Here is a 23,736-nt window from a genome sequence, read left to right as displayed (position 1 = left end):
AAATAAGAACAGAAGCCATATGTATGTGGAAGAAGTAGCTGAAAATACGGATTTAGGCTTAAAAGTTTTTACAGATCTGTAGAATTTAGATACTACAGTCTTTAAAGCAAAAATTGTGTCTGATAAGTGTTAAACCATGGTACATGTAAGCTCTATAGAGAGTGAAATGGAAGTACACCACAGAAATGCAATGTTAAAATTATGTGTTACACACTGTTGTAGCACAATTTCTCAGAAAAAAAATGTTTTTATGACAAAGTATTGTAAAGATACTGGAATACCATAGGTTTATGAATGGTAAATGAGATTATCATCAATTTTAACTAGTCAGGGATTCAGTATTTTTGACTAGTCAGTGAACAATCACTCATTTTCTGTGCTAGGATTTTCAGTTAAGGCATTCAAGCATCTCTGAAATGATGCATAATCCCCAGGCTTTATTACCGCTTATATCTGTGGGTTTACATTGCAGCACAGGTACCAAGAGAAACGAATTATATTGCTTCAGTGGGAGTTAAACTGGCAAAAATTAAGGAAAAAAAAAAAGGCTGAAAATAAATCTACATCTGTTGTGAATCTGGATTGACTCTAAGGTTAAATGATGCCTGCATTCACCAAATTGCCATGGAAAAATACGAACTGATCATAATTACAGTAGAATAAAACTTTGTCCCCTTGCTTTGGTAGGCTCTTGAGTACAATAAAAACCTTGGCTAAAAGAAACTGAATTCATATTTGTAAGCTTTCCCTCTGACAGTAAGGAAAATATTCTTAAATAGTGTAAATTGCCATCCTTTTGCTGACTTCAGCAAAGTTATGGCAATTTGTATCACTCAAATGGTGGTCCCCAAGTATGACTTATCTATCTGATTTTATTGTAATATGTATATTGCAAATATGCAAACCACACACTAGAAAGAACAGATAAGAATCCTACTTACATTCTGATAAATATTCAGGAAGGTGGTTCTTTCAGTCTCCAATGTAAAAAATCAGAAAGACTACAAAAGTCCCGAAGAGGAGGAATTGTACACTGGTTCGTTCAGGTCAATTTTACATGATCTCTTTCCCCATAAATGGTAAGTTAAAAAACCAAAAACGACCCACCAGCAAAACCAAGAAACACAAAGTGAATGCAAATAGTAGCCCATACATGAAAATATAAATGATGTTCCAAACTGTGTTGGCTCCAGATGTTTTTATGAGTTAAACAGTTTACTGTTTTCACATATTTAAAACATTCTGTTTTTTTCACTTGATGTTTATAACCTTTGGGCAAACTTGCTGGCATTGATTTAAGTTATGCTTTTGTACCACATGTAGGTTAAACACACATTCTGAAAAGATACAATGCGAACAAGAATTCAATCGTTAATATTGAGAGTTAATAACTGCTTACAATTTTCCCAGCAATTAGTCTCAGTTATTACTGAGAAGCTTTGCACTGAAGCTATAACTAAAAAGTTATATTTTTTTTACAAAGGATGCTATCGTATAGCCATAGGTATTTGGTAACTGCACAGAAACTTTCTGAATCATTTCAGAAAGTGCTTGAAGCTGTTTACTTGCCTTAACATTAGTTGCCTATATTTGCATTCTCCTTATATAGTTTAAAATGAAAGCATAAAGCTCTGCAAAGAACTGCATTTCCAGTTCATGCATGCTTAAAGCTGATTTTTAAAGAAGTAATAAGAACACTTGATGTAGGACTTGCGAACTTATTTGGGACCTCAGAAGCCCAGGGAAGCACATTCCTGATCAGATTTGGTTATGAAGCTATTGACAAACACGGAGGTGTGCCATTATAGCTTTGCTATTGCATTCTTCTTCTTCTTCTTCACCTTTAGGAACCTCTCCTACCTCTTCCTAAAAAGTCCTATTTGGCTTGTCTCTTATTTCTCTTGTAAACCTTATCTTTCTCCCTCCCCCTCGCACCCTCTCACTTTCTTCATTGTGCTTCACTTATTTAATTTTCTTTTTTTTTTTTTTTTTTTTTTTTTTGGTCATGTGCGAGAAATCCTGTATGGCCATCCTCTAGAGCTAAGAAAAAGCATTTTTACACCGCCTTGGCTTCGGGACTTCCCGATCCCTTCACAGCTGTGGCGGTGTGAGGGCTCCAGCGGCGGCGGCCCTTAAAGGTGGGGTCCTGGCATTCCGGCCCCTCCGGTCCTGGCCCCCCCGACGGCGACTCGCCCCCGTGGCCGAGGCGGGCGGGCGGACAGCAGCAGGTTGGAGAGCGGCGGAGGGCAGCGGTGCGGTGCGGGGCGGTGCGGTGCGGGGCTGGGGGGCCGCCCCGCCGCTCCCCCGTTCCCACCTGGGGCCGCCCGCGACCCCCGCCCGCCCCCGCAGCCCTTGGGCCGCAGCCGCCGGGGCCGCCGCGGGCTCGACGCTCCGCGCCTGTCGCTGCCTCGCAGTTATTGCTTCATGGCAGCGCCTGTTTGTGAGGGACAGCAGCACCCCTGGGCTGGCAGTCCGGCGAGTTCCCAAACTCAAGAGAGGTTCAGCCATCGAGATTTCTTTGTATTCCTCTCTTCTAATATTAGAACACATATTGAAACCATATACACAATGAAAAGCACAAAATATTTCATCAGTGTTGTAACTGTATATTTCCTTTATTCTGAAGAAATAACAAGTTTTGAACGGTGCACAGAGGCAGCAACTCCTGCTTTGGATGCTGCTCTCTTTGTAAAGACCGCGTTGTTACAGTTAAATCTAGAGACAGTTATTAAAAAGAGTTAGATGTCAGAAAAGGGGGGAAATCTTACCGTCGAAAGACTGCTGCAGGTTCCAGCTCAGTCTGAAACTGCAGGGAAAAGTGGAGCAGCTGCTGAACAAAAGTTTTAGATTTTTTTTTAAAGAAAGTCTGCAAAACTAATTTCCCACAAAATAGGACTCAATTTCCGTTTAAGAAACTAGCTCTTGCAAAAGTCATACAATTGCTGATTTTTTCCACTAGCAATTGAAATTCATTTTATCTTTCGCACATGGACCCAAGAATTTAGACTTGCAGGAGCGAAATGGTTTTCCTTCTCTACTTTTTTTTTTTTTTTAACTTTGACTTGGGAGGAGGAGGAGCAAGGTACATCGAGCAGGAAGAGCTGACGAACAAAACCTTTCTGCAGTGGGCACCTCTTCGGTCATTGATCACTAAACGCGTTATCCTGATTTAAACCAGTTAAGAGCCGCCTTCGTGGCTACTGTAATTTCACTACACGAATGTTTAAAAATAGTAAAAAAAAAAAAAAAAAAAAGAAGACAGGCCCAGGCTGTCCAGGTTGTCCCCCCGATCCACTAAAGATATTTACAACGAAGCAAATGAAGATACGGGAAATAAACATAATGCGACTTCTTGTTTTGAAGGGGCAGGGGGCAAGAAGGGAAATTTCTCTTTCTGCAGCCAAAGCTGCTGGCACGGTGGGCCACGCAGGTTCGTTGCAGAACCAGCCGCCGATGCTGGGAAGCAGCGTGAGGCTCTTGAGGGCAGCCGGGGCAGCGCCGCGGCTCACCGCCAGTGCCGGGGCAGTGGGCGCGGGCGAACTGGGGGGACGACCCGCACCCGCACCGGGACCCTCGGTGCGGGGGAGCCCGGCGGGCGGCCCCGGCCTCTGCCCGCGCAGCCCCGCAAGCCGCCGCGGTCGCCTGCGCCCTCGCACCTGGGCGAGCAGGTGAGGTGCTGGAGAGAGCGCTTCAGCCCCCGGGGAAACGGGGCGGTGGTGGCCCCTGCGCCCCCCGCCCCAGAGTCACCCCCCGTGTGTCGCCTCACGTCTTTATTGCGCTCCCCCGCCCGCTGCCCCCGAGGGGCGGCAGGACCCCTAGCAGTCCGTCAGCCCCGACGGGGAGGTGATGGCCCTGCGAGGGCCGTGCGGCTGGGGGCACGGCCGCCGATCCGCCCGGGGCGGGGGGGCTCCGGGGCAGCCGCGGCGGGGAGGCGCGGTCCGCCCGGGGGCAGGGACGGGCGGGCTGCGCCCCCGCGGAGCCGCCCCCCCGCCAGGCCGCGGGCGCCCGGGGCGCGGGCGCGCAGCGCTGCCGCCCGCTGACGGAGCGGCTCGGCGCGGGGACGGCGCTGGCGTTTTGGAGGGAGTTTGCATGTGGTCAGTGCTGTGCTGCTGAGCCAGCCCCCAGCTCACATTACACACTACTGTATTTATAACCTCTCGAAGCTGTTTCCCCCTTCAAGCAGTTCTCTGGGACCACCTTCTATTGGCTTCAACCTCTCCCACTTCTTGACATCTGAGCGGCTCTGAGAACGGCTCATCTAGGTCCGAGTGTTTATGCAGCGGAGACTGGCCACTAGGGCTAAAGACCTGGATTATCTGAGCTCAGCTGCCTGCTGCAGAGTCTGTCGGTGCCGTTTTGGAAAAAAAAATCCCAGCCCCGATCTGTTTACAGTGAAAGTTGACAAAGGGTGGTGAAGTTGGATCTTTCCTAAACTCTCCTGCCTGGAACCTGAGACTTGCATGCCATGGATCACACACTCTTTGGCTGCCTGCGCAGCCCTCATGCCACTGCGCAGAGCTTGCACCCTTTCTCCCAGTCTTCTCTTGCCCTGCATGGAAGATCTGACCACATGTCCTACCCTGATCTGTCTTCTTCTTCTTCCTCTTGCATAATAGCGGGATACCCCAATGAGGAGGGCATGTTTGCCAGCCAACATCATAGGGGGCACCATCACCATCACCATCACCACCACCACCACCACCAGCAACAGCAGCACCAGGCTTTGCAGACGAACTGGCACATTCCTCAGATGTCGTCTCCTCCCGCCGCGGCCAGGCACAGCCTCTGCCTTCAGCCTGACTCAGGAGGACCTCCGGAGCTGGGCAGCAGCCCTCCCGTCCTGTGTTCGAACTCTTCCAGCCTGGGCACCAACACCCCCACGGGGGCAGCGTGTGCGCCAGGGGACTATGGCAGGCAGGCTCTGTCCCCGGTGGAAACAGAGAAGAGGTCCGGCAAAAGGAAAAGCGACAGCTCAGGTAAAGGCTCGCGCGTTCCCCAGCGGGGCGGGATCCCCGGGTGGCGGGTGTCGGGGGAAGCGGCACGGTCGGGCCCCGCGGACCTGCCGCCGCTCGGCTGAGCTCGCTTAGCCCGGCTCGTTTGGCCCAGCTCGGCTCGGCTCGGCTGGCCCGGCTCGGCTGGCCCGGCCACGGCCGCCGCCGTGCTCTCGCCGCCGGCTGACACCGGGCTGCCGGGTTGCTCCTTCCCTCTAACGCGCTCTCGGGATCTCCATCACTAACGCAAGCTTTATTAAGGCTACGCGGGGAAAAATAAAAAGAAAAATTCCAGCACGTGATAGAGTATGAAATCAAGGTGGTGGGGGAGAGTTTCCTACAGCCAGGGAGAGAAACGTTTGTAGTTTTGGTGCGGTTTTCAGCATCTGGTCCCGCGTCCCCCTCCCCCCTGCCCGATACGACACCTCTGCTTCAAAATTCAGAATCCAGCGCGCTCTTTCCCCTCCGCCCCTTCGCCGTGCAGTTGACTGCGGCTCCGAGGCGATTGCACAACGCTTGGAAGCACTGCCGTGAAAGCGGGGATTCGGGAGAGGAGCTGATGCCTTGCTACCCCGTAGGATCTGAGTGAGCCTGCATCAAATCCTCAGCGTGGAAGGGCAAAATTTGGAGTCTGTAAAGCAAACGGGTGAATGGGACTTTCAGAAAGCTGCTTCACTTCAGTTTGCCGGTGGCGGGGACAGACGAAGGGAAGGAGCTGTCTGACTTTTAAAATCACTGTAATTCTTACTTAAAGGCGAGCATAGAAACATGTAGATTCACAGTCATCCTAGAGCGATAATTTGGCATCAATGAATGTGCAAAAATCCTTGACATTATCTCTGCTTTCTAGAATAGCAAAGCCTGTCTAAGTCTCACTCTGACAAAAGCCACTCGGCAAAGGCAACATAACTGATGGGACTTCCATTAGGGCACACATGAACTGGCGGGTCACCAAAAACGTAGTGAGACAGGCAGGAGGCACTTGAAAGAGAGGGCTCAACAGACTGAGAACTCAAGAGCTGGCATAGCAAATTATTTGTTATCACAGAAGAGAAAGTGAAAGGCTTTGTATGATATATATGAAGTTCACAACTGAAACCATCACCTCTTTCACTCAAAAGGTTGTAAGCTTGGTAGAGTGCAAGCAACAGAAAGCATTTTAAAAAATAATCCTCAAGAATACCATCACTACCTTCATTGTCCATTACATTAGCAAACGTTTACAGTAATTCAGAATGTATTTAGCTGAATTTTGTATTACGTAGCTGGTATAGTTGCTAAAAACTCCTCTTGAGTTTAAAAGCTGTATTTAGTTCAAACGCTGCTGGTAAAAGCTTTTGTTTTGTCTTCTTTACCTTCAATGAGACAAAATGAATTATCTGATTTCGTGAGATGTATGAAGAGTCCCTGTTACAACTGCGAAAATAACTGGATGTCTGCTGGTGTAAGGATTGATTGTCAGTCTATTTAATGCTAAGGGAAAAAAGGAAATCGGTCCCTTTCACTGTCAGGGAAGCATCTGAATCACTTTCTGTTTATTTCGTTCTGCAATGCAAACCAAAAAAACACCAGTGGGGAAAGTCCTAAACCTTACCCTGAAGTGACTGGAGTCTTCCACTGGATTAGTGGACAAGAGGTCGAGCCTTTAGCCATGGTTACGTTTATCTTGCAATGTACTTCGATCCTCACTTTCTAAGGCTTTCTGAAGATCAAGGTAACTATTTCCTCCTCCCTTCCGCTAAGAAAAAAATATGACCGTTTACACAATTGTGAATCTCTCAAACTGAAAATAGATGTCTTTTGACAACAACTGCGTAGCTGCTGTATGTTTGGTTTTTCTTCAGGAAAGCCCTGTATTTTGGACTGAATATTTAACCACACCCCTTTATTAATCCTGATCTCTGGTGTTAGATATTTAGTGCCCTTCTAATATATGGCAGCAAGAACTATTTTTAATTTGCTGTGTTTCTTTATTTGTCATCCATAATTGCCCCTCATTTGGTTGAACATCCTCTCCTTTATTTCTCATTAATCTTTTTTTAAAAAACAAATTACTGTGCGTGAAAGAATTTCATCCATGCCTTCATCGTACTTGGAACTACTTCAATAGACATTTGTAAAAAATCCTAATAGTAAATAACTAAGGGGTGAAGAGAGAGAGAGACTGTTTTAAGTTTCAGTGCCAGCTTTTTGAGACAATTATTAATGCTCCTGCTTAATTTACACGTATATTTCCTCTTCTTGAGCATATCACTTAAAGCCACAGAATGCTCAGTCTTTTCTTGAACTGAATCTGTTCTGCATTTCAGAGCTGAATTAACCTTAGGCTACCCCTTTCTTGCACTACTTAGCTTTTGTTTCTGTGTGTTTAAGATCATAAAGCTGAGTTTGTAGATAGTTTAAATAATGTAAAACACGATCGTTCCTTGTATCATTTATCTTCTAAACAAGTAACTGTTTCTTAGCCGTATAGCTACTCTGAAAATTTACCAGAAGGTATACCCCATTTTACTTATTTGTTATGATGGCGGGAAAGCAACTTTTTAAAATTATAAACAGAAATCCAGAGGGCAAGCAGAATTTCGTACAATGGACTGTGTGTTTTTCCCTGGAATTCACATATTGCAAAGGAATGGGAGGATATAGAAATATTTTCCTCTAAGCTGTTACAGTTTCATTTGGGATTGAGAAAGCAAAGTATAAAATGTGCTCTCATGATAGTTTTATAAACTGACCTAGTTTTCTTTAGTCCTAACCCAGGTTTTAAGCAGTCTGGGAAGTTCCCTTTGAAGATATTGAATAGACTGCTACTGAACAGGGTGAAATTTTCTACTGTTCTCATTGTAAAGGACTGGGAAATACAGCTTACGTAGTCATCGACCCCTGCTTGCTACAGCTGTCAGTGTCTCCAGGTTTTGTAGCTGCTCTCTCATTATCTGCAGAACATTCCTTTCAACCTGCGTAGGCCCAGAAGTGGGACAGTGAAGTTGCCTGTGAATTGAGGAGTGGCGCATACAAATCTTTCTCTGTGAACGTTTTGCAGTGAATAATGGCATCTGCATCCTCACCTTTGTAACTCAGCTCTGCGTATGTCAAGGGTGTAGGAGTAGAGAGACAATACTAAATTTGAGGGTAGGTTACAAATAAAATTGCTTATTTTGAAGTGCATTAATGGTCAGAATTATCTGTGTGCTAATGAGGTGCGGATGAAAACCATGCTGAGTGTATAGAAAACATATTCTTGGAGTGTTATGTTGCTTTGTGGCATGAGTTATTCTAGATGGAATATTTTGGATTTTTCTAATGCCTCCCCTTCTGATTACTTGTCTGTGAGTTTCAGGGCCATTTTATTTCTGTTTATTATAGAGTAGGTTTTGATTCTTAGATGATGCAGAACACATCAGATGCAAACATACTACTGTGTTTTCCTAAGTTATGTCACTTAGGTCCAAGTTTTCTTAAAACTTCAGTCAGGAAAAAAGCATATTAATGCCTATATAGGAAGTGCTGTCTAGATTTACTGAGAAATATGAAAAAGGGTGAATCTGGTAGCCTTAAGGAAGTCTAAAATGCTGTGGTGAAAAAAGATATCTGTACTGTGCTGAAAAGGTTGGGGGGAGGCTGAGTATCGTTGAAGGAGTTCTTCTAAGTACTACAGCTATTCAAACATTTAATTACAATAGATAAATATATAAGGAAATTGCATTCCTCTTAAAGTCTAATGTAATTAAACACTTGTGCCCAGACAGAAAAAGCCATTTTTTTAAAAAAAAGAAACCAAATTTTGCCATGGGAAAATGTTTTCTGTATGGCACAGGTTTCCAAGGAAAGGCTAGCAGGTAATAAAAATTATTCATATTTTTGACTGTGTTTACAATAGCATAATTTAGAAATGCTTCTGAAAAAGTGTTTTAGGAATCCACTGTTTCAGTGGTGCCGTCCAGTGTTTCAGTAGCTGTTCTGTTGGGTTTTGTTCATTGACAAATCACATGAAAAAAAACAATACTTTGTTTCCCCCTGAGTTTTAATATTTTATAACCTACCCATTCTCAACATGCAAGCAGTAAAAAGTTACATCGCCAGGGAATTTATTTTAAACACATCCAAATATCATAAATCATATATGCTTGTTTGAAATGGTCTCTAAAAAGCAGGTCATTTTGATAAATGGTTATAAATACTGTGAAATCATGAGTTTTGAGGACTTCTGATTGGTTTCTGAAACCTGTCAGTAAGAAAAATGAGCTGCACACTTGTAGTCAAAAAGCACTGTGTAACTGATTCATCAATATGTCTGTGCTTTTCAGTGTGGTTGTAAACAGAAGCAAGAAAAAATACATAATAAAGGATAGCTTTGCCAGAAAGAGTTAATTTGTTTGTTATCTGGTATAAAAGCATCACTTACACTTAAGAAAAACAACAACAACAACAAAAACTCTGTAGATTTCATAAATGAAACCATTTCAAAATCCGATGAGTAATAAACGTACTATTAGGAGAAAACTTTCAAGACTGATTGCATATCAAATGTTGGGCTTACTAGTGAGCTACTTGCTGAATTGTTTTAATAGGGGAAAACTTGCAAGAAATTCACTTTTGCTCTCAGGAAATAAAATCAGGAACTTCTCTAAGACTAAAATTTGAAAGACTATTTTGGTGATACATTTTCAAAATTCTTTGCCCCAAGCCAAAGAAGAACTTTCTGTGGACAAAAAAAAGAAGAAATATGTATGGCTTCTAGTTATGCATTTCTGTTTGTTTGTATAAATGATTCAGTAGGATTTACACTTCTCCCTCTCCCCCTCCTCGTCAACCCACCCATTTGGAAACATTGGAGGGCCGATCCAAACCTTCACTGGATCACAAAAGTTTTTGTGAGAAGGTCCATTGACTCCAGTGGAATTCCTGAAGTGCTCAAGGTTTTTTTAAGCCATCGGAGCTTAATTCTGTTACATGGGGATTAAAGATTCAAACATTCTGGCAATATCTGGATAAAATGTCACTAAAAAATTTCAAAAAATCATAGTTTTAGTTAGTTATCTTTTAGGATTTTTAAACTTCTGTTACATAGTAGTGAAAGAAAAATGCTTTATAATCCTTGCAGATATTTACTGATGAAATGTTTGGATTGCCTGATTGTTTGAAAATTGCCAATTGAGCATTTTATATACACATTGAATTTTACCTACATTGCTTTTAACATCCTAGGATAAAATTTGTACTAACATATCTAGTATGACTTCTGTAGTATTTTGTAATGTAAGTAGTAAGATTATGATTTTCCTTTTTTGTCTTTTTGCCATTTTTAGACATGCCAATTGTTTAATAAATGTTTAATTGAGCCTGTTAATCTGCATATCATTTTCCATTTGGAAATACTCGTTCTTTAGTAATGCGATGACTCGATATGCTGTATCTGAATTCCTCAAGCGTAGGATTGAGCTCTGTGTCTTGAAATTCAAGGGAAGGTAACATTATCTTTGCTTCTGTCCGCTGATACCCTAATATTGCTCACTGGATTTATTGCTTTCAAAGACACCGTTCCTGGGCAGTATGAATGGTCGCCATAGCATGTTTCTCTCAGTAGCAAAATGTATTCTACCAAGCAGTGCTATAAGCCTATGGAAAGGAAGCAAAATAAATCTGGTTTCATCTGCTAGACTGAGCAAAGTTTAAACCCATCAGTAAAATGTAGTTATGGTGGGGTTGGGTTCAATCCTTATTTTTGCTATGCTACCCTGTGTCCTTGTTCTAATATACTTAAGAATGCAACTTGAAAGGATGTGAAAGGAAAGTCATATTTTTTAAATATAAATACTTGCATATGTCGCTAATAAGGTTTCTAACTGAAATAGTGTGGTGTTAGAGAATTTTGATAAATAGTGCTTGAGGCTACTTCATTACATCAGTGCACAGCTGGGCATTGAACCCAGTCCTATGATCTGTCTCGAGCCTGTGCCCTGTCCTTTTATGACTGTTTGCCCAACTTATACAATGGCCATACCAGTTCTTTCCTTCCATTTGTAAAGTGCTGTAAACTTTTATGGATCGAAAAGCTTTTGTGTGTGTGTGCGTACATGCTTTTTATTTTTAGTAGGCTTTAAAGACTTACAGATCTGCACCACGATTTCTCAAGTTCTGCTAGTTGCAGAGTACGAGCAAGATGGTGCACAGCCACCCTGCAGAAAAACTTTCCTCCTGCTACTCAGCAGGGCAATTGCATCACCTTTACCAGCATGAGCTGGGTGACTGCATACGTGGTCACAGCCAGGAGTCATTTGGCTTCTGGGGTGAGCGTCTGGGCTCTTCCATGAGCATGTAGCTGTTTTTCTATTGTGTTTAATGCAAGTCTGAATTAAAAAATAGCCTGATGTCATTCTGCTGGATACATGCAGTCTAGTCTGATATTTTAAATATTTGAATCAGTAAAAAGAAAGTTGTTGAAATAAATGGTTTATAAACAGACATGCTAAGGGAAATTTCACCAGGAAGATACTGATGACAAACTCCTACTGATTTTTGTTCGGACCAGATTTTACTATAAATGTAGCTTAGCTTGGGAGGAGATAGACCAGTTAGCCATGGTAGTGCTTATGTTTTTTTGTTATATGCCGTCTTGAATTCTTCCAGCGGCAAATATGGCAAAGGAATGCTTGTTTAAAAAGCCACTGCTGCTATTGGTCTTGGCTTTCTAGCATGCATTGTCCTTGTTATTTATTAATACATATTACAAAATCTATGTCCTTTGATAAGTTTACCTAAACCATATCCATTTAAAATAATATTTTAGTAGAAAATAATATAAATCACAACGATGTTATTCATTTTACTCTGCAAATTTTATACATGTATCTGTGATATCACTAGTGCAGAATTGCCTCACTGCATCCTAACATCCAGTGAATGATGCAAAGTGAAGAAAACCCCACATTAAAATAACGGGATATAGTAGTAGACAGTGCACTGTAATACGCGAAAATTTCCTTCTTAAGTCTTCTATTAAACACTATAAATAGACTACTTATGTTGACTTATGTTGTCAAAATTCTACTTGGTAACATCAGTGGTATTAAAGATGTAATGTTCACTGTAGATTAGGGATGGTATCTTTTATTGTAAGATCTTGGACCTACAGAAGATACTAAGGCACCTCCTATTCAGAATGTGAGTTGATTTTCTGTGTGAATTTTTACAAATAGTTTTGGGGATAGGTCACTTGATTGGAATTTGTAGATATTAATAAATAGACATAAGATTATATGTCAAAAGAGAAATCTGGAATAATATTTGGAAATTTGCCGCTGAATATCTTATTCTTTAATGATGGATGTAATCACTGAATGCTGTGAAGTCTGAAATCCCTGGAGCTTCTTACTCAATGAAATGGAAAATAAGCATTTGGAACTTTGTATTGAAAATTACCTGTGCTGGATAAACATCACAAGATAACATCCATGAGAACTTAAAGGTCAGGTTATGGAAAGTTATATTGTACTTGATTCTATGTTTTCTTTTGTTTTCCTTTAATAAATGAAACAAAATAATTGACAAAACAGAAGAAGCAAGTCTCAAAGCAATGAGTCAAATCTTTAATTTATGATAGAACATAATAGTTTTACTAAACCAATAAAATCCAGTGGATTATGAAACTCTAACTGGAAGCCAAGTGATTCTTCTTTTCTTTTCTTTTCTTTTTTCTTTTTTCTCTTTTCTCTTTTCTCTTTTCTCTTTTCTCTTTTCTCTTTTCTCTTTTCTCTTTTCTCTTTTCTCTTTTCTCTTTTCTCTTTTCTCTTTTCTCTTTTCTCTTTTCTCTTTTCTCTTTTCTTTTCTTTTCTTTTCTTTTCTTTTCTTTTCTTTTCTTTTCTTTTCTTTTCTTTTCTTTTCTTTTCTTTTCTTTTCTTTTTTCTTTTCTCTCTCTCTTTCTCTCTTTCTTTCTCTTTCTCTCTTTCTTTATCTTTCTTTCATGCTCTCCCTCACTCTCTTTCTTTCGCTTTCGCTCCTCTCCTCTCCTCTCCTCTCCTCTCCTCTCCTCTCCTCTCCTCTCCTCTCCTCTCCTCTCCTCTCCTCTCCTCTCCTCTCCTCTCCTCTCCTCTCCTCTCCTCTCCTCTCCTCTCCTCTCCTCTCCTCTCCTCTCCTCTCCTCTCCTCTCCTCTCCTCTCCTCTCCTCTCCTCTCCTCTCCTCTCCTCTCCTCTCCTCTCCTCTCCTCTCCTCTCCTCTCCTCTCCTCTCCTCTCCTCTCCTCTCCTCTCCTCTCCTCTCCTCTCCTCTCCTCTCCTCTCCTCTCCTCTCCTCTCCTCTCCTCTCCTCTCCTCTCCTCTCCTCTCCTCTCCTCTCCTCTCCTCTCCTCTCCTCTCCTCTCCTCTCCTCTCTTTCGCTGCTTCTTGGACTTGAGAAAAACTGGTTGATTGAACGTTATTTTATAGCAAATAGGATATGAAAAACTAAAACTGAAACAGATTACTGCAACCTTTTAAAAGCCCTTCTTCCTTCTGCATTCTCTCAGATCTCTAATAGCTATTTCTTATTTTTAGCAAGTAAGTCTGAACAAATTCTGCCTTACATAAACTGTGTTAGATGCACTTCAGTATCCTCTGCCACTATTGTGAGTTTTAATTCTTAGACTGTGATCTTATGACGGTTGTAGTATGCATTTAATTTTGTGTGTAGGAGATGAATGAAATCTCGGGATGCTGAAGTCAAAACTAGCTATTGAGTGGAGCCAGGACTTCACAGCTGAAATAGTCACAGTACTTTGATATGAACACCACTGAAGTTAAGTGTATGTTTACACATTTTGGTGAATTGAGGGCATTAGTCACTTAAATTTACCAAGCGGAAAAAAACTGTTTCCCACTTTGGTCCTTCTAAAAATAGATACAAAAAAAATCTGTTGGACATATGTGGACTGACAACATAGCTCTGAAGAGAGTTGAATGAACTGTGGGGTTTTCTACCTGCCAAGCAAAAAATGGTATATTCTAGATGCATGCAATATATCCTGAGTGTGCACTGGAAGGGGGTGTTTTGACACGGTGAGTGAGGCTCCTCAGGCATATTGGTCTCAATAGCTTTTCAAGCCTTTCATTTTCTTTCATCTGGTGCAGAATACCAGAACACTGTAGGCTTCATAGAATATGTGGACAAGTAAAAACTACTTATTAAAATATGCTTATTATTGTAAAAGGAATGGTAGGAACAGTGACTAGATGTCTCCTACATTTGTGAAAATATCGGTTTGGTTTAGTGAAGAAAAAAAAAAATTAAGTCAGATGTGTTGATAAACTATATGACAACATATTTTGCGAGGCTTCGTTACACTGAATTGCTAAAAATGGTGTGAATGGAAGCCTGGGCAGCTACAGCAATGCTGACCACTCAAAGATTTCTTGTAAAACTGTGCTTAGAATGCCAAACAGTATTTTCTGCCAGAAGAAAGCGCCAGTCTAAAAGGTGCTTAAGCACATTCACGCCTTTCACATTTATATTTTCAGAATGAGACATTAAAACATAGTAAAAGTCTGCAATTCGTACCCGCCTTACATAGGACTTAGGAAGAGCTGAGAACATTAAAAGTTCTTTGCAGTTTGGGTTGATTGACTCAGAATTGACATAGTAATATTAAGCTCTTTTTCTCCCTGTTCCTATATTCTTGTTTTGGGAGTACCATAATGATCTCAAGCTGCAGCTGTGTATTCAGTCTTTGCGTTCCTGAGGACATTAGAACAATATACACTAATGGTCTCACTCCTGACTCCCTCTCCCTCTCTCCCTCCCTCCCTCTCTCCCTCCCTAATTTTTTTTTTACACAAGTCTATTTCTGAGGGAGTGCCTGCCTATATATCCTTCCATTCATCCATGTAAAATGAGCACTCTCCTAATTTCAAAACAAAAAATACAACCCTTTACCTTGATCAGATTTCCATTAGATGTAACCTTCAATAACTTAAGAACTGCAGTGATCTGCTAAATAAGATAATGTTAGTCTATCAAGCAATGCAAGATGAAACAGTTATGAGTCAGTTAAAAATAGATTACTTCATTAGCAATTGTTCATGGGGCATCTTGAATCTGCAGAATTATCTTTTTTTTGGGTATTACCACTTTAATTTACATGATTTTTTAATAGCTTATTGGGTCAATAAAGAGAGTGACAATTCTGTCTGTATCATTTGTTTTTATGAAATAATACATTGTTATTAAAAGTCGTAAATGCAACATCTTAAATTCTAAATTAAAAAAAATGATGTGAGCATGTACAGGAGAAAAAGCTGGAGACAAGAGTGCAAACAATTTTGATTGTTCTATATTATGAAGAAATATTCTGCCAAACTTACCTGTAGTTTGGCTTAGCTTTGCACTTTAATTTTTACTCCACTCATTCTGACTCCTTTGTTTTTACACTTCAGTACATTGCTACAACTTTATGAGACAAATGTCTTTATTACTTTAATATGAGGGTATGTACAGAAATCTAACAGTATTCAAACCCTATAAAGCTATCTTTATTTCACTGGTTCCAAATGGAAATGTAGACAAAGACAGAAGGTGCCGATTGAGTTTGCAGTCTGCTGGCATGAGAAATATCAGAGATTTCATACTTTTGTATTTGCAAACATATTGGGAATGCTTTTCCAGACATGACACCCAAACAAATACTTTTCTTGGATAGAGGTTGTGTGTTTCAACTACAATGGCTAAACATTTCCAGCCATTTTTAAGTCCGGTGAAATATAACTTAGAGAATGACCCAGTCCGTCAAGGTTCTTGGGAAGGCCATTTCCTTTCCTCCTGCAATAGTCACTCAGCTTTGCCAGTCTATATACTGATGCTCTAACTCTGTCAAAGCTTAGGTTACTGTGTATAGATAGCTCTTCTGGAATTAACAGTATCATGTTGGCAGAGTTAAGCACAAGCATGTCAGTTACAGCTTGGTTGTTGATTCCTTCAGCTTGATGCTGTGTGGCTAAGAAATGTTAGTAGTTCCACCAAATATGGGTAGATACCATGCAAATATTATCTACAGAGGTTCTGGCCTACCTTATGTATTTCAAGCATGTTTCCACAGCTAATTGATAGTCTTAATTCACATACAAACTGAAAGATGCTTCCATGTTACCCAGGAAACATTTGGCTGGCTTTCTTATATAGATAACTGGAAAGCTTGGTGCTACCCATGTAGTGGAGTCTGACTGCACCTTATTGCTGGCCCATTAATCAAAAGGACTTTGTTAACCTAACAGCAGTCTTGTTACAAAAGACAGATCTGAAATCTACAGTGAGCTGGAAATACAAGAAGTACTGCTCCTAACTGAGGTGTTAATACAAACCTACATGGAGCCTTTCTAGTTCAGAAGATATTTGGAGGGGAGTACATACTCCCTAAATACCTAAGGGAGAGGGTTTCTGTGAATTTTGGAACTGAAACGAGTTCAGGGAATATGTGCATCTTGTTGCACAACAAGCACAAAAAAGGTCTCACCAGTCAGCCTTTGCACCTTCCCTGCCATGTCATTTAATGGCTCATGTATCTTTGCTCTCCATAAAGCCAAACTTTATGCAGTAAAGGTCGGTTTCTTTATAAAAGCAGACAGCATTTCCTTTCCTTCCAGGGCAAGAATGCACAGATGCAGGAAAAAAATTGCTCACAAAAGAGACCTCGGGTGAGCACAAAGCATCTTTTACAGGCATAAAACAACTTTGTCCTTGGTTTCCCCAGTGCAAGGCCATGGACTGCTGCTTGTTCCGAACAGGTTGAGAACTATGGTTTAGAAGATATTATTTTGCTGTGAGACTTTGCAAGTTGCTTTTTGGTCTTCTCTCTCTCCAACATATTTTCAGACTGTTTTGCAAATGGCTTTTACACCACTTAGCAGAAATTGAATCCTGTTTTTCTGCCCTGGCCCTCTCTTGGTTCCTATTTTAACCCTGCCAAAACCAAAGCTGATGTAATAATCATACCTTTCAATCACATCCTTTTGAAATTTCCTTCCTGGAATCATTCTTCTGGTTCCACCTTATATTCTCGGAGTTAAACTAATTTCACTGCAAGGCGTTGCCCAATGCCTCAGACAATGTTTTGGATCCTGTTTCTTATCTACCTCAACATTTTCTCCATGCTGTCTTAAGTGTGTTCTTCCTTTTTCCATGCACACTTTTCTCTGTCTTCAGTACAGCTCACATACCTGCAAGAAACATCTAAAAACAATATTCTGTCATTAAGCATTGTCATCAAGCTATCATCTCTTTTACCCTGAACTTCTTTTTTGGTAATTGTAGGTCACACATGGCTCTTCTGTGGACTTACAGTCTGTAAGAAAAGTGTTCAAGACAGGAAGTGAACAGAGAAAAATGAAAAAAGAAAAGAAAAAAAGGTCCTTCCTATGCCTTCTCTTCTCTCGATGTTTCAACTTCATAAGGGTGTGCACCACAGAGCAGATTCTGTAAACAGCTACAGCAAAAATCAAGCATGACTCAAGAGTGACAATACTGATATTTAGTATCTAGTAACAGTGATGTACACAGTGTTGAGCAGACCTGAGTGTAAAAAGGAAGTACTTGAAAATAAGTCAAATGTGTGGGAAAAAAAAAATCTAACTTTCTTAAAATGCACTCTTTTAACTCCAAGAATTTAGGTAATTACTTGTGGCAGAAAGAATGTGGTTCAAAGACAGTAAAGTCTCATTTTGAAGGGGACTGTAAACTCTTTAAATAGCACTGGCAAATTGCTCATTTACTCTAGTTTTCTGTAACAAGAATTTTGAAAACAGTAAAATATTTTTATGTGATCCCATTTCACTGATATAACAGACATGAACATATATTTGGGGTATGTGTATGTATGCATGTCTATATCAAACCTAAAATAACAGTAGACAGGGACCTGGATAGTCCACGTGATTTTACTGGACCAGCACTTGGCTATTTTGTGTTATTTTATTCCTAAACATGTTTTAAAACCAGTTTGGGAAGGATGAGGAAGCTTCAGGAAGGGAGAGAAAAGCAAAGTTCTGATGATAGCTTTTAAATGCTTGGGCTTGGCAGTTTTGCAGCTATTTTCGATGTGTAGAGTTTTTCAGTGTAATATCAGCAAATATAGTGCAGGGTAAAATTAGAGACTATATCAAATCTGAACTCTGGAGACACATGAGGATCAGCTCACAAGATTGGCTGGTTTTCGGCTAGTCTTCAGTGGGCTTTTTTCCATATCAAAAAAATCACCATACAGTTTGGCACAACCTTCAGGCTCAGCAAAGACGGTTTTATTCCAGGACTGAAATAGACAAAAGCAGTAGATGCCAGAATTGAGGTGCATTTGCAGAGTAGGATGGAGAGAGTTTTACAGCTTTTGTCTCAACTCTTCTCTCCCCTTGCTAGGAGCAAATCTCTTTGGGTTTTTGACAAGAACTCTATCAACTTTATTGAGGAGGAAGGGAGGAGATGCTGACAAAAACCTCTAAGCACGTTGTGTCAGTAACTCATATTTCTCAAGTACACATTAGAATCTAACTATTTGATAATATTTTTTTTTAAAGGTAAACAGATACTTTTCTGATCAAAATTTAGAAAAAAAATAGGAATGTTACAGACTTCTGACAGTGATGGAGTCGTTCTCCCTTCCCCCACTTCTCATCAGCAGGCTGATGTTTCCAACAACTTCAAAAACAGAAGACTTCTCTGTAATCCTAAATGTGCATAAGGAACAGATTAAAGTCCTGATTTGTGAAAAAAATTGAGCATATGCTTAAGAGCCATTGACTTCAATGAGAGTTAAATATGTCCTCACACACACTTCTTGAACTAGGGACTAATAAGGATATTAAAAAGGATCAAGAGGCTTTCCCTCTTCAGGAAATGCTGCAAAACTGTCATAACTGAAAATTATTTTGGTCATAATCATACTGACTCTCATCACCCCTCACTTCACTTCCAGTCTTCACAGAGAAGAAAAAAACCTTTCTCTCCATCTCTTCTACTCTCTTTTCCTTTTTTCTCCATGCTGTTCTATGCCAGGCTAAACTTACTCTGGTTCCAAAGAAGAATTACGGACTCTGCAGTGTCCATTAGGGATGACATTATTTCCAGTGTGATGAATGTGGACGATGGTCAGATAGTACAGTGGATGGTGGTTGAGCAACCCCCCTGAGAGAATTAATTATAAGATAATTAATTACATTGCTGTATAGCTGATTTATCTGGAGGAATCCTGTGTACAGGGAAAAAGGTACCCCCTGCCAAATAGCAATCCATATTAATATTCTTTTATTAGACGAGTGACAGATGGAGTGAAATAGTGATGACTAAAAAGCTTGAGTGTGGGTTGATTCCTTTCAATTCAGTATGACAAAATGGGTTATATATATGGGTTTTGAGTGTGGTACTCATTTATTAAATGCTCATTTGGATTTTAAAAAATAGCTTGCCTTCATTAGCCATCTCGGGAATCAGACTCCACGGTGTAATAAATCTCAGTTGCAGGAATTTTGGCCTGCTACTCATCTCAGAAGACTCTGAATTTTCTTTTTCTGAGCCTCGTCTCATACTCTACTACAATCTTAAGTGACTTTTCCCTTTTCTTTGTTATCCAGATTTAAAAGGCAATTCTCATCCTTATAGACAGGAGTAGCCAGTTTGGGGAGGAGTATTTGTTCTCTTCTTCAACTCACTCATTCCAATTTTTTTTTGTTTGTTTTCTTAATAAAAACTCTTTCTACAACTGAAGCTCAGAGTTAACTTTAGCATAATGACCATTTAGCATGGTATCACTTAGAGAATATAATTTTTGTAAGAAATATAGAGCAGTAGAAACTTTAAACCTGCATAGAGTTTGGAAAAGAAAAACTGATGAGAAGGTTTCTTATTCAGTATAGGAAAAGCTGAAAATGGACTGCATGTTTCTTTCATATTTTATTAAATTAGCTCATATAAATTAGTAAAGATGCTTCCTGCCAACTCTGTTTACATTCTTTTTGAAGCAGCTTTCTTTCATTCAAGTCAGAAAAAACCCCAGATTTCCATTCATACTTTGTGTGTTCACTAGTTGCTCTGTCCTTTGCTGCTGTGTGTGTTGTAAAAATAAAGTGAGATATTCAGGCGTTATTTCCTTTTGTCCAGTCATGAACTTGCTTGAAAGTGTTGAATATTTCAGTATTCTCTGTAACAAGACTGCAAAATTTCTGGGTTTTTGATCAGAGATTTTCTTAATATTGTTGAATTCACACTTTTCTGCAGACCAGGTTTCCCACAGTGGGAAGAGGACTGGAGATGAGCTATTACTCTTCCAGGGTTAGTATCAGGTAATGCTGTGCTTTTCCTGTGTGATCTGTTTGAGTTGCAGAGGTGTGGTACTACCATAATTCCAGTTGGTCTCCATAGTTGCCCTCTAACATTTAAATACATGGTCTTATGATTATTTAGTACAGATTTCAAACATCCCAGGATGTATCAGGGTCTAGGCACAATGACTTATCCTGGACTCTTGCAGAGCATTGCAGCTCCTGTATCAGGATCCATGCCACTGTAGGTTGGACATAGCTGCCCTGAGTAGCAGGAATTCTGTACGTTTAAATCTTCCCTTAGCAGGGTGTGCCTAAGCACACATCGGCTTATATTCTACTTCCACATCATGATGTGATCTCCTTTTTTGTCTTCCTTGTACAATTTACTTGGTAATTTTCTGACTATTTCTGCTGCTGTGTTTTGCTTTATGCTGATTTTCAGTCTGTTGCATCTTCAAATCCATGAGTTAATCTTTGACCACTTTTGGAGAGTCAAGTAAGATGGATTCATATTTTTTTAAAGGTACTAAACAAAAAAAAATTCTTCCAAAAAATATTGTTTTGAAAGATACAGTTTTACAATGACTTTATACAAAATTTATATACACTACTAATAAAAATAAAATATGGCAAATAGTCCCTAACTGGGTATTTTGCAAAGTTAGTGTTTTACTCATCTTACTATACTAAGGAATTCAAAAGCTAGAAAAGTTGGCATTAAACTTAAAGGGCAATGGAAAGTTGGTAGCCTAAACATTTGTTTTGATTCATATGGAGGGAAAGAATTTGGACCAGATGCTGGAAAGAGCTCAGAACCCAGAAGCCCCCATTGTTCTTCATTTAGGTGCCTAAATGGTAACAGTTGGGTGTGCAGCTTTCTTGAAAGCTGATCCTTTTGTGTTAGGCAGCTTTTAGGTTTTAGCCTATCTCTTCCTGGCTATAGAACTTAACTGTAAACACTTATTCCAGAATTGTCCCTCCTCTATATCCTTCAAGCATTTGCTTATTGTTAGGAGATCAGTTGTTAATATTGCAAGGCAGCAACCCCTTCAGCGTGTCCTGAGTTTTAAAAATATGTGTCCCTCACATTGCTTTCATCCTGGGGACATTCCTTCTCTGCGTCTAATGCTTTGGTAATGCATTTGCAAGGAGTTCAAGCATAGTGTGGACTCTTAAAATACTGTGCATTCATATGCTTTTGTTTGCTTTAGGCTGGCAATCCTGTAAAATACAGAATATTTTAGAGGAAGCAGGGCTGTGCACTTTCTTGATGAATTAAGCTTCCAGTCCTAGAAAACTTCTCAATGGAGCCTAGTGTATAGATGGTTGCATTTCAGTGTGCTTATATTTTAGTGTTGATAATATACAGATGATCATGAAATACGTAGTTGCAGGATTGGATTAAACCAAGATGAAACAAAGCATCTACTGTGCCTTCTTATATTTAAGAAAAGGATGGTAAAGATTAGCTCTCATTTTCACCTAAGTTCTGTATGCACGCACACACACACAATACACAAACACAATACAAAGTACCTTTTGAAAGTTTTCTGTGCTACGGGGACTTTAAAATGTTGTATATGATTCAAAAGCACCTTTGGGCTTCACTCTTGGGTTATATATTTTTAAAATTTAGATATAATTACTAAAAAGGTGAGACTGTTAGTAGGCTTAAAAGATTAAGACCAAATTTTAGTAAAAAAGACCTCATGATACCCTGCAGCCCGAAAGTAGAGAAGATGGGTTGCTTTGAACTAAGACAATGTCAAGAAATCAAGGAGAAAATGTTTAGTTTCCAAAAAGTGAGCATTGTGATTTTGCCAGGCAAACTGCCCCCACAGAGAAGCAAATACATTACTGTGGGCAAATCTCCATGACTGTGTTCCCTACTGAATCCCTGTGTAGATCTTCTAGTTTCATTTCCTTCAATAATCTTGACACAGTGCTGTAGTTACTCCATACTTCAGATCTTCAGTCTGTAGAGAGGACAAAACCAGCTTACAGTTCCTTATGTATAAACAGAGATGAAACATTCAGGATGTCAAACTAGACTGGGGAATAGGAGGACTCAAAATGCAATGACAATTCCATTTAATTGTTTGAATGCTGAGTAGATTACCTATCAAGGTATTTTCGAGCAGATATGTGTCTCCAAAGAATAAATAGCACTCTGACATCTTAAATAGAGGCATTTTTAATATTTTGATGATTTTTTGAGCCAATTATTGGCAGATGTGCTTTAGCCAACCATATGTCTCAAGGTGATGTACAGATATATTTCTCTGCCTCAACAAATATTCCAGCTTCTTTCCAAATGGTATGTTTGTTTGGCTGGTGCACAGCCTCAGTCAGCTATTTTTCTGAAATTGAATCCAGATCAAATGGAATGCCCTGCTGGTTGTATCTCGGTGCTTGCCTTGACCAGTGTTCTTCACCCTTACAGAGAATGAGCAGTTGTCTGGTTACCTGGGATATTCATAAGAGGGTCCTGTATGTTACTTATAAATCTATTTTACCTTCTTTGATAGATGCAATTATTACAACCAGTTAGCATTGGAAGGCTATAGCAACATAAGTCTGGTAGTCTCTCTCTCTGCTGTGTTCATTTATTTATTTTTAACATTGAAATTATGCAATCCTCAGAATAATCCTTCATGCATTGCAAACCTACCAACTGCTGAAACCCCTTTTCCTCTTGTTGTACTGAGTCTGATCAACTATATTGTACAATTTATATTGAGTCTCAAAAGCGTTCATATCAATTTTCATATTTAATTTCTCCAATGTAAATTTTTCATTCATTAGGAGCTATTATGAATTGCCATATCATGAATTGTCTCTCCAGAACTAGGAAATTCTCTTCTATCCTGAGATTTAATTGGAAGAGATTGGGCACCCATTTTTTTCTTGCCTGTCACTGTCTGACTCGTTGCCAGGAGATATTCAACAGCCTGGTTCCTTTTGCTGCATTTTCAAGTCTAAATGTAGGCCATCAATATATCTGGATATGTTTCAGTACAGTGGTTATTAAATTTTGTACAGAGCTCTAGGAAATTGTGTGAAAGGTGTTATATAAATGTACAGATTAGAGTGGAGTGGATTAAATAGGACTGTACTTCTGGAATGCACATCACCCCTTACTATGAGTTCTCATAGTGTGGTTAGAGCCAGCCTGTGCTTCATGAAATTTTTTTTTGTGTTGTCCATTTAACCAATAAATCTGTCATCACTGACTGGTCTCCATTTCCTCTGAAATAAACAAATCACTATAAGGTTCTTTGAAGCAGCAGACTGCCAGGAAACACAAAAGTCACTTTTGCTTCATCCACGGAGATAAAGTAGTTAGAAAGTGGAAATGAGCTGCAACTGAAGGAGCCTCAGTGTTCTCACACCTGCTAGAAAGTACAGTAGATTTCCATAGAGCAGGAATTCAAACAAACCTCAGATCACTGTATTCAGTGAAAGTGAGC

At 40.1% G+C, this 23,736-nt stretch overlaps 1 protein-coding gene across 1 annotated transcript in view; it reads left to right on the top strand.

Annotated features, from left to right (window-relative positions):
* The first annotated feature begins 4,168 nt into the window (after positions 1 to 4,168).
* The window catches only part of MEOX2 (mesenchyme homeobox 2), a 53,787-nt gene continuing 34,219 nt past the window's right edge, over positions 4,169 to 23,736 (top strand). The window contains exon 1 of the mRNA XM_082284377.1: positions 4,169 to 4,976. Coding sequence (XP_082140503.1) covers positions 4,466 to 4,976 — 511 coding nt within the window. The 5' untranslated portion in view covers positions 4,169 to 4,465. The remainder of the gene's footprint in view (positions 4,977 to 23,736) is intronic.

The sequence above is a fragment of the Coloeus monedula genome (genome assembly GCF_965178545.1).
Source record: "Coloeus monedula genome assembly, chromosome: 1".
NCBI classification, from domain to species: domain Eukaryota; kingdom Metazoa; phylum Chordata; class Aves; order Passeriformes; family Corvidae; genus Coloeus; species Coloeus monedula.
This window is presented reverse-complemented; position numbering and strand designations above follow the sequence as displayed.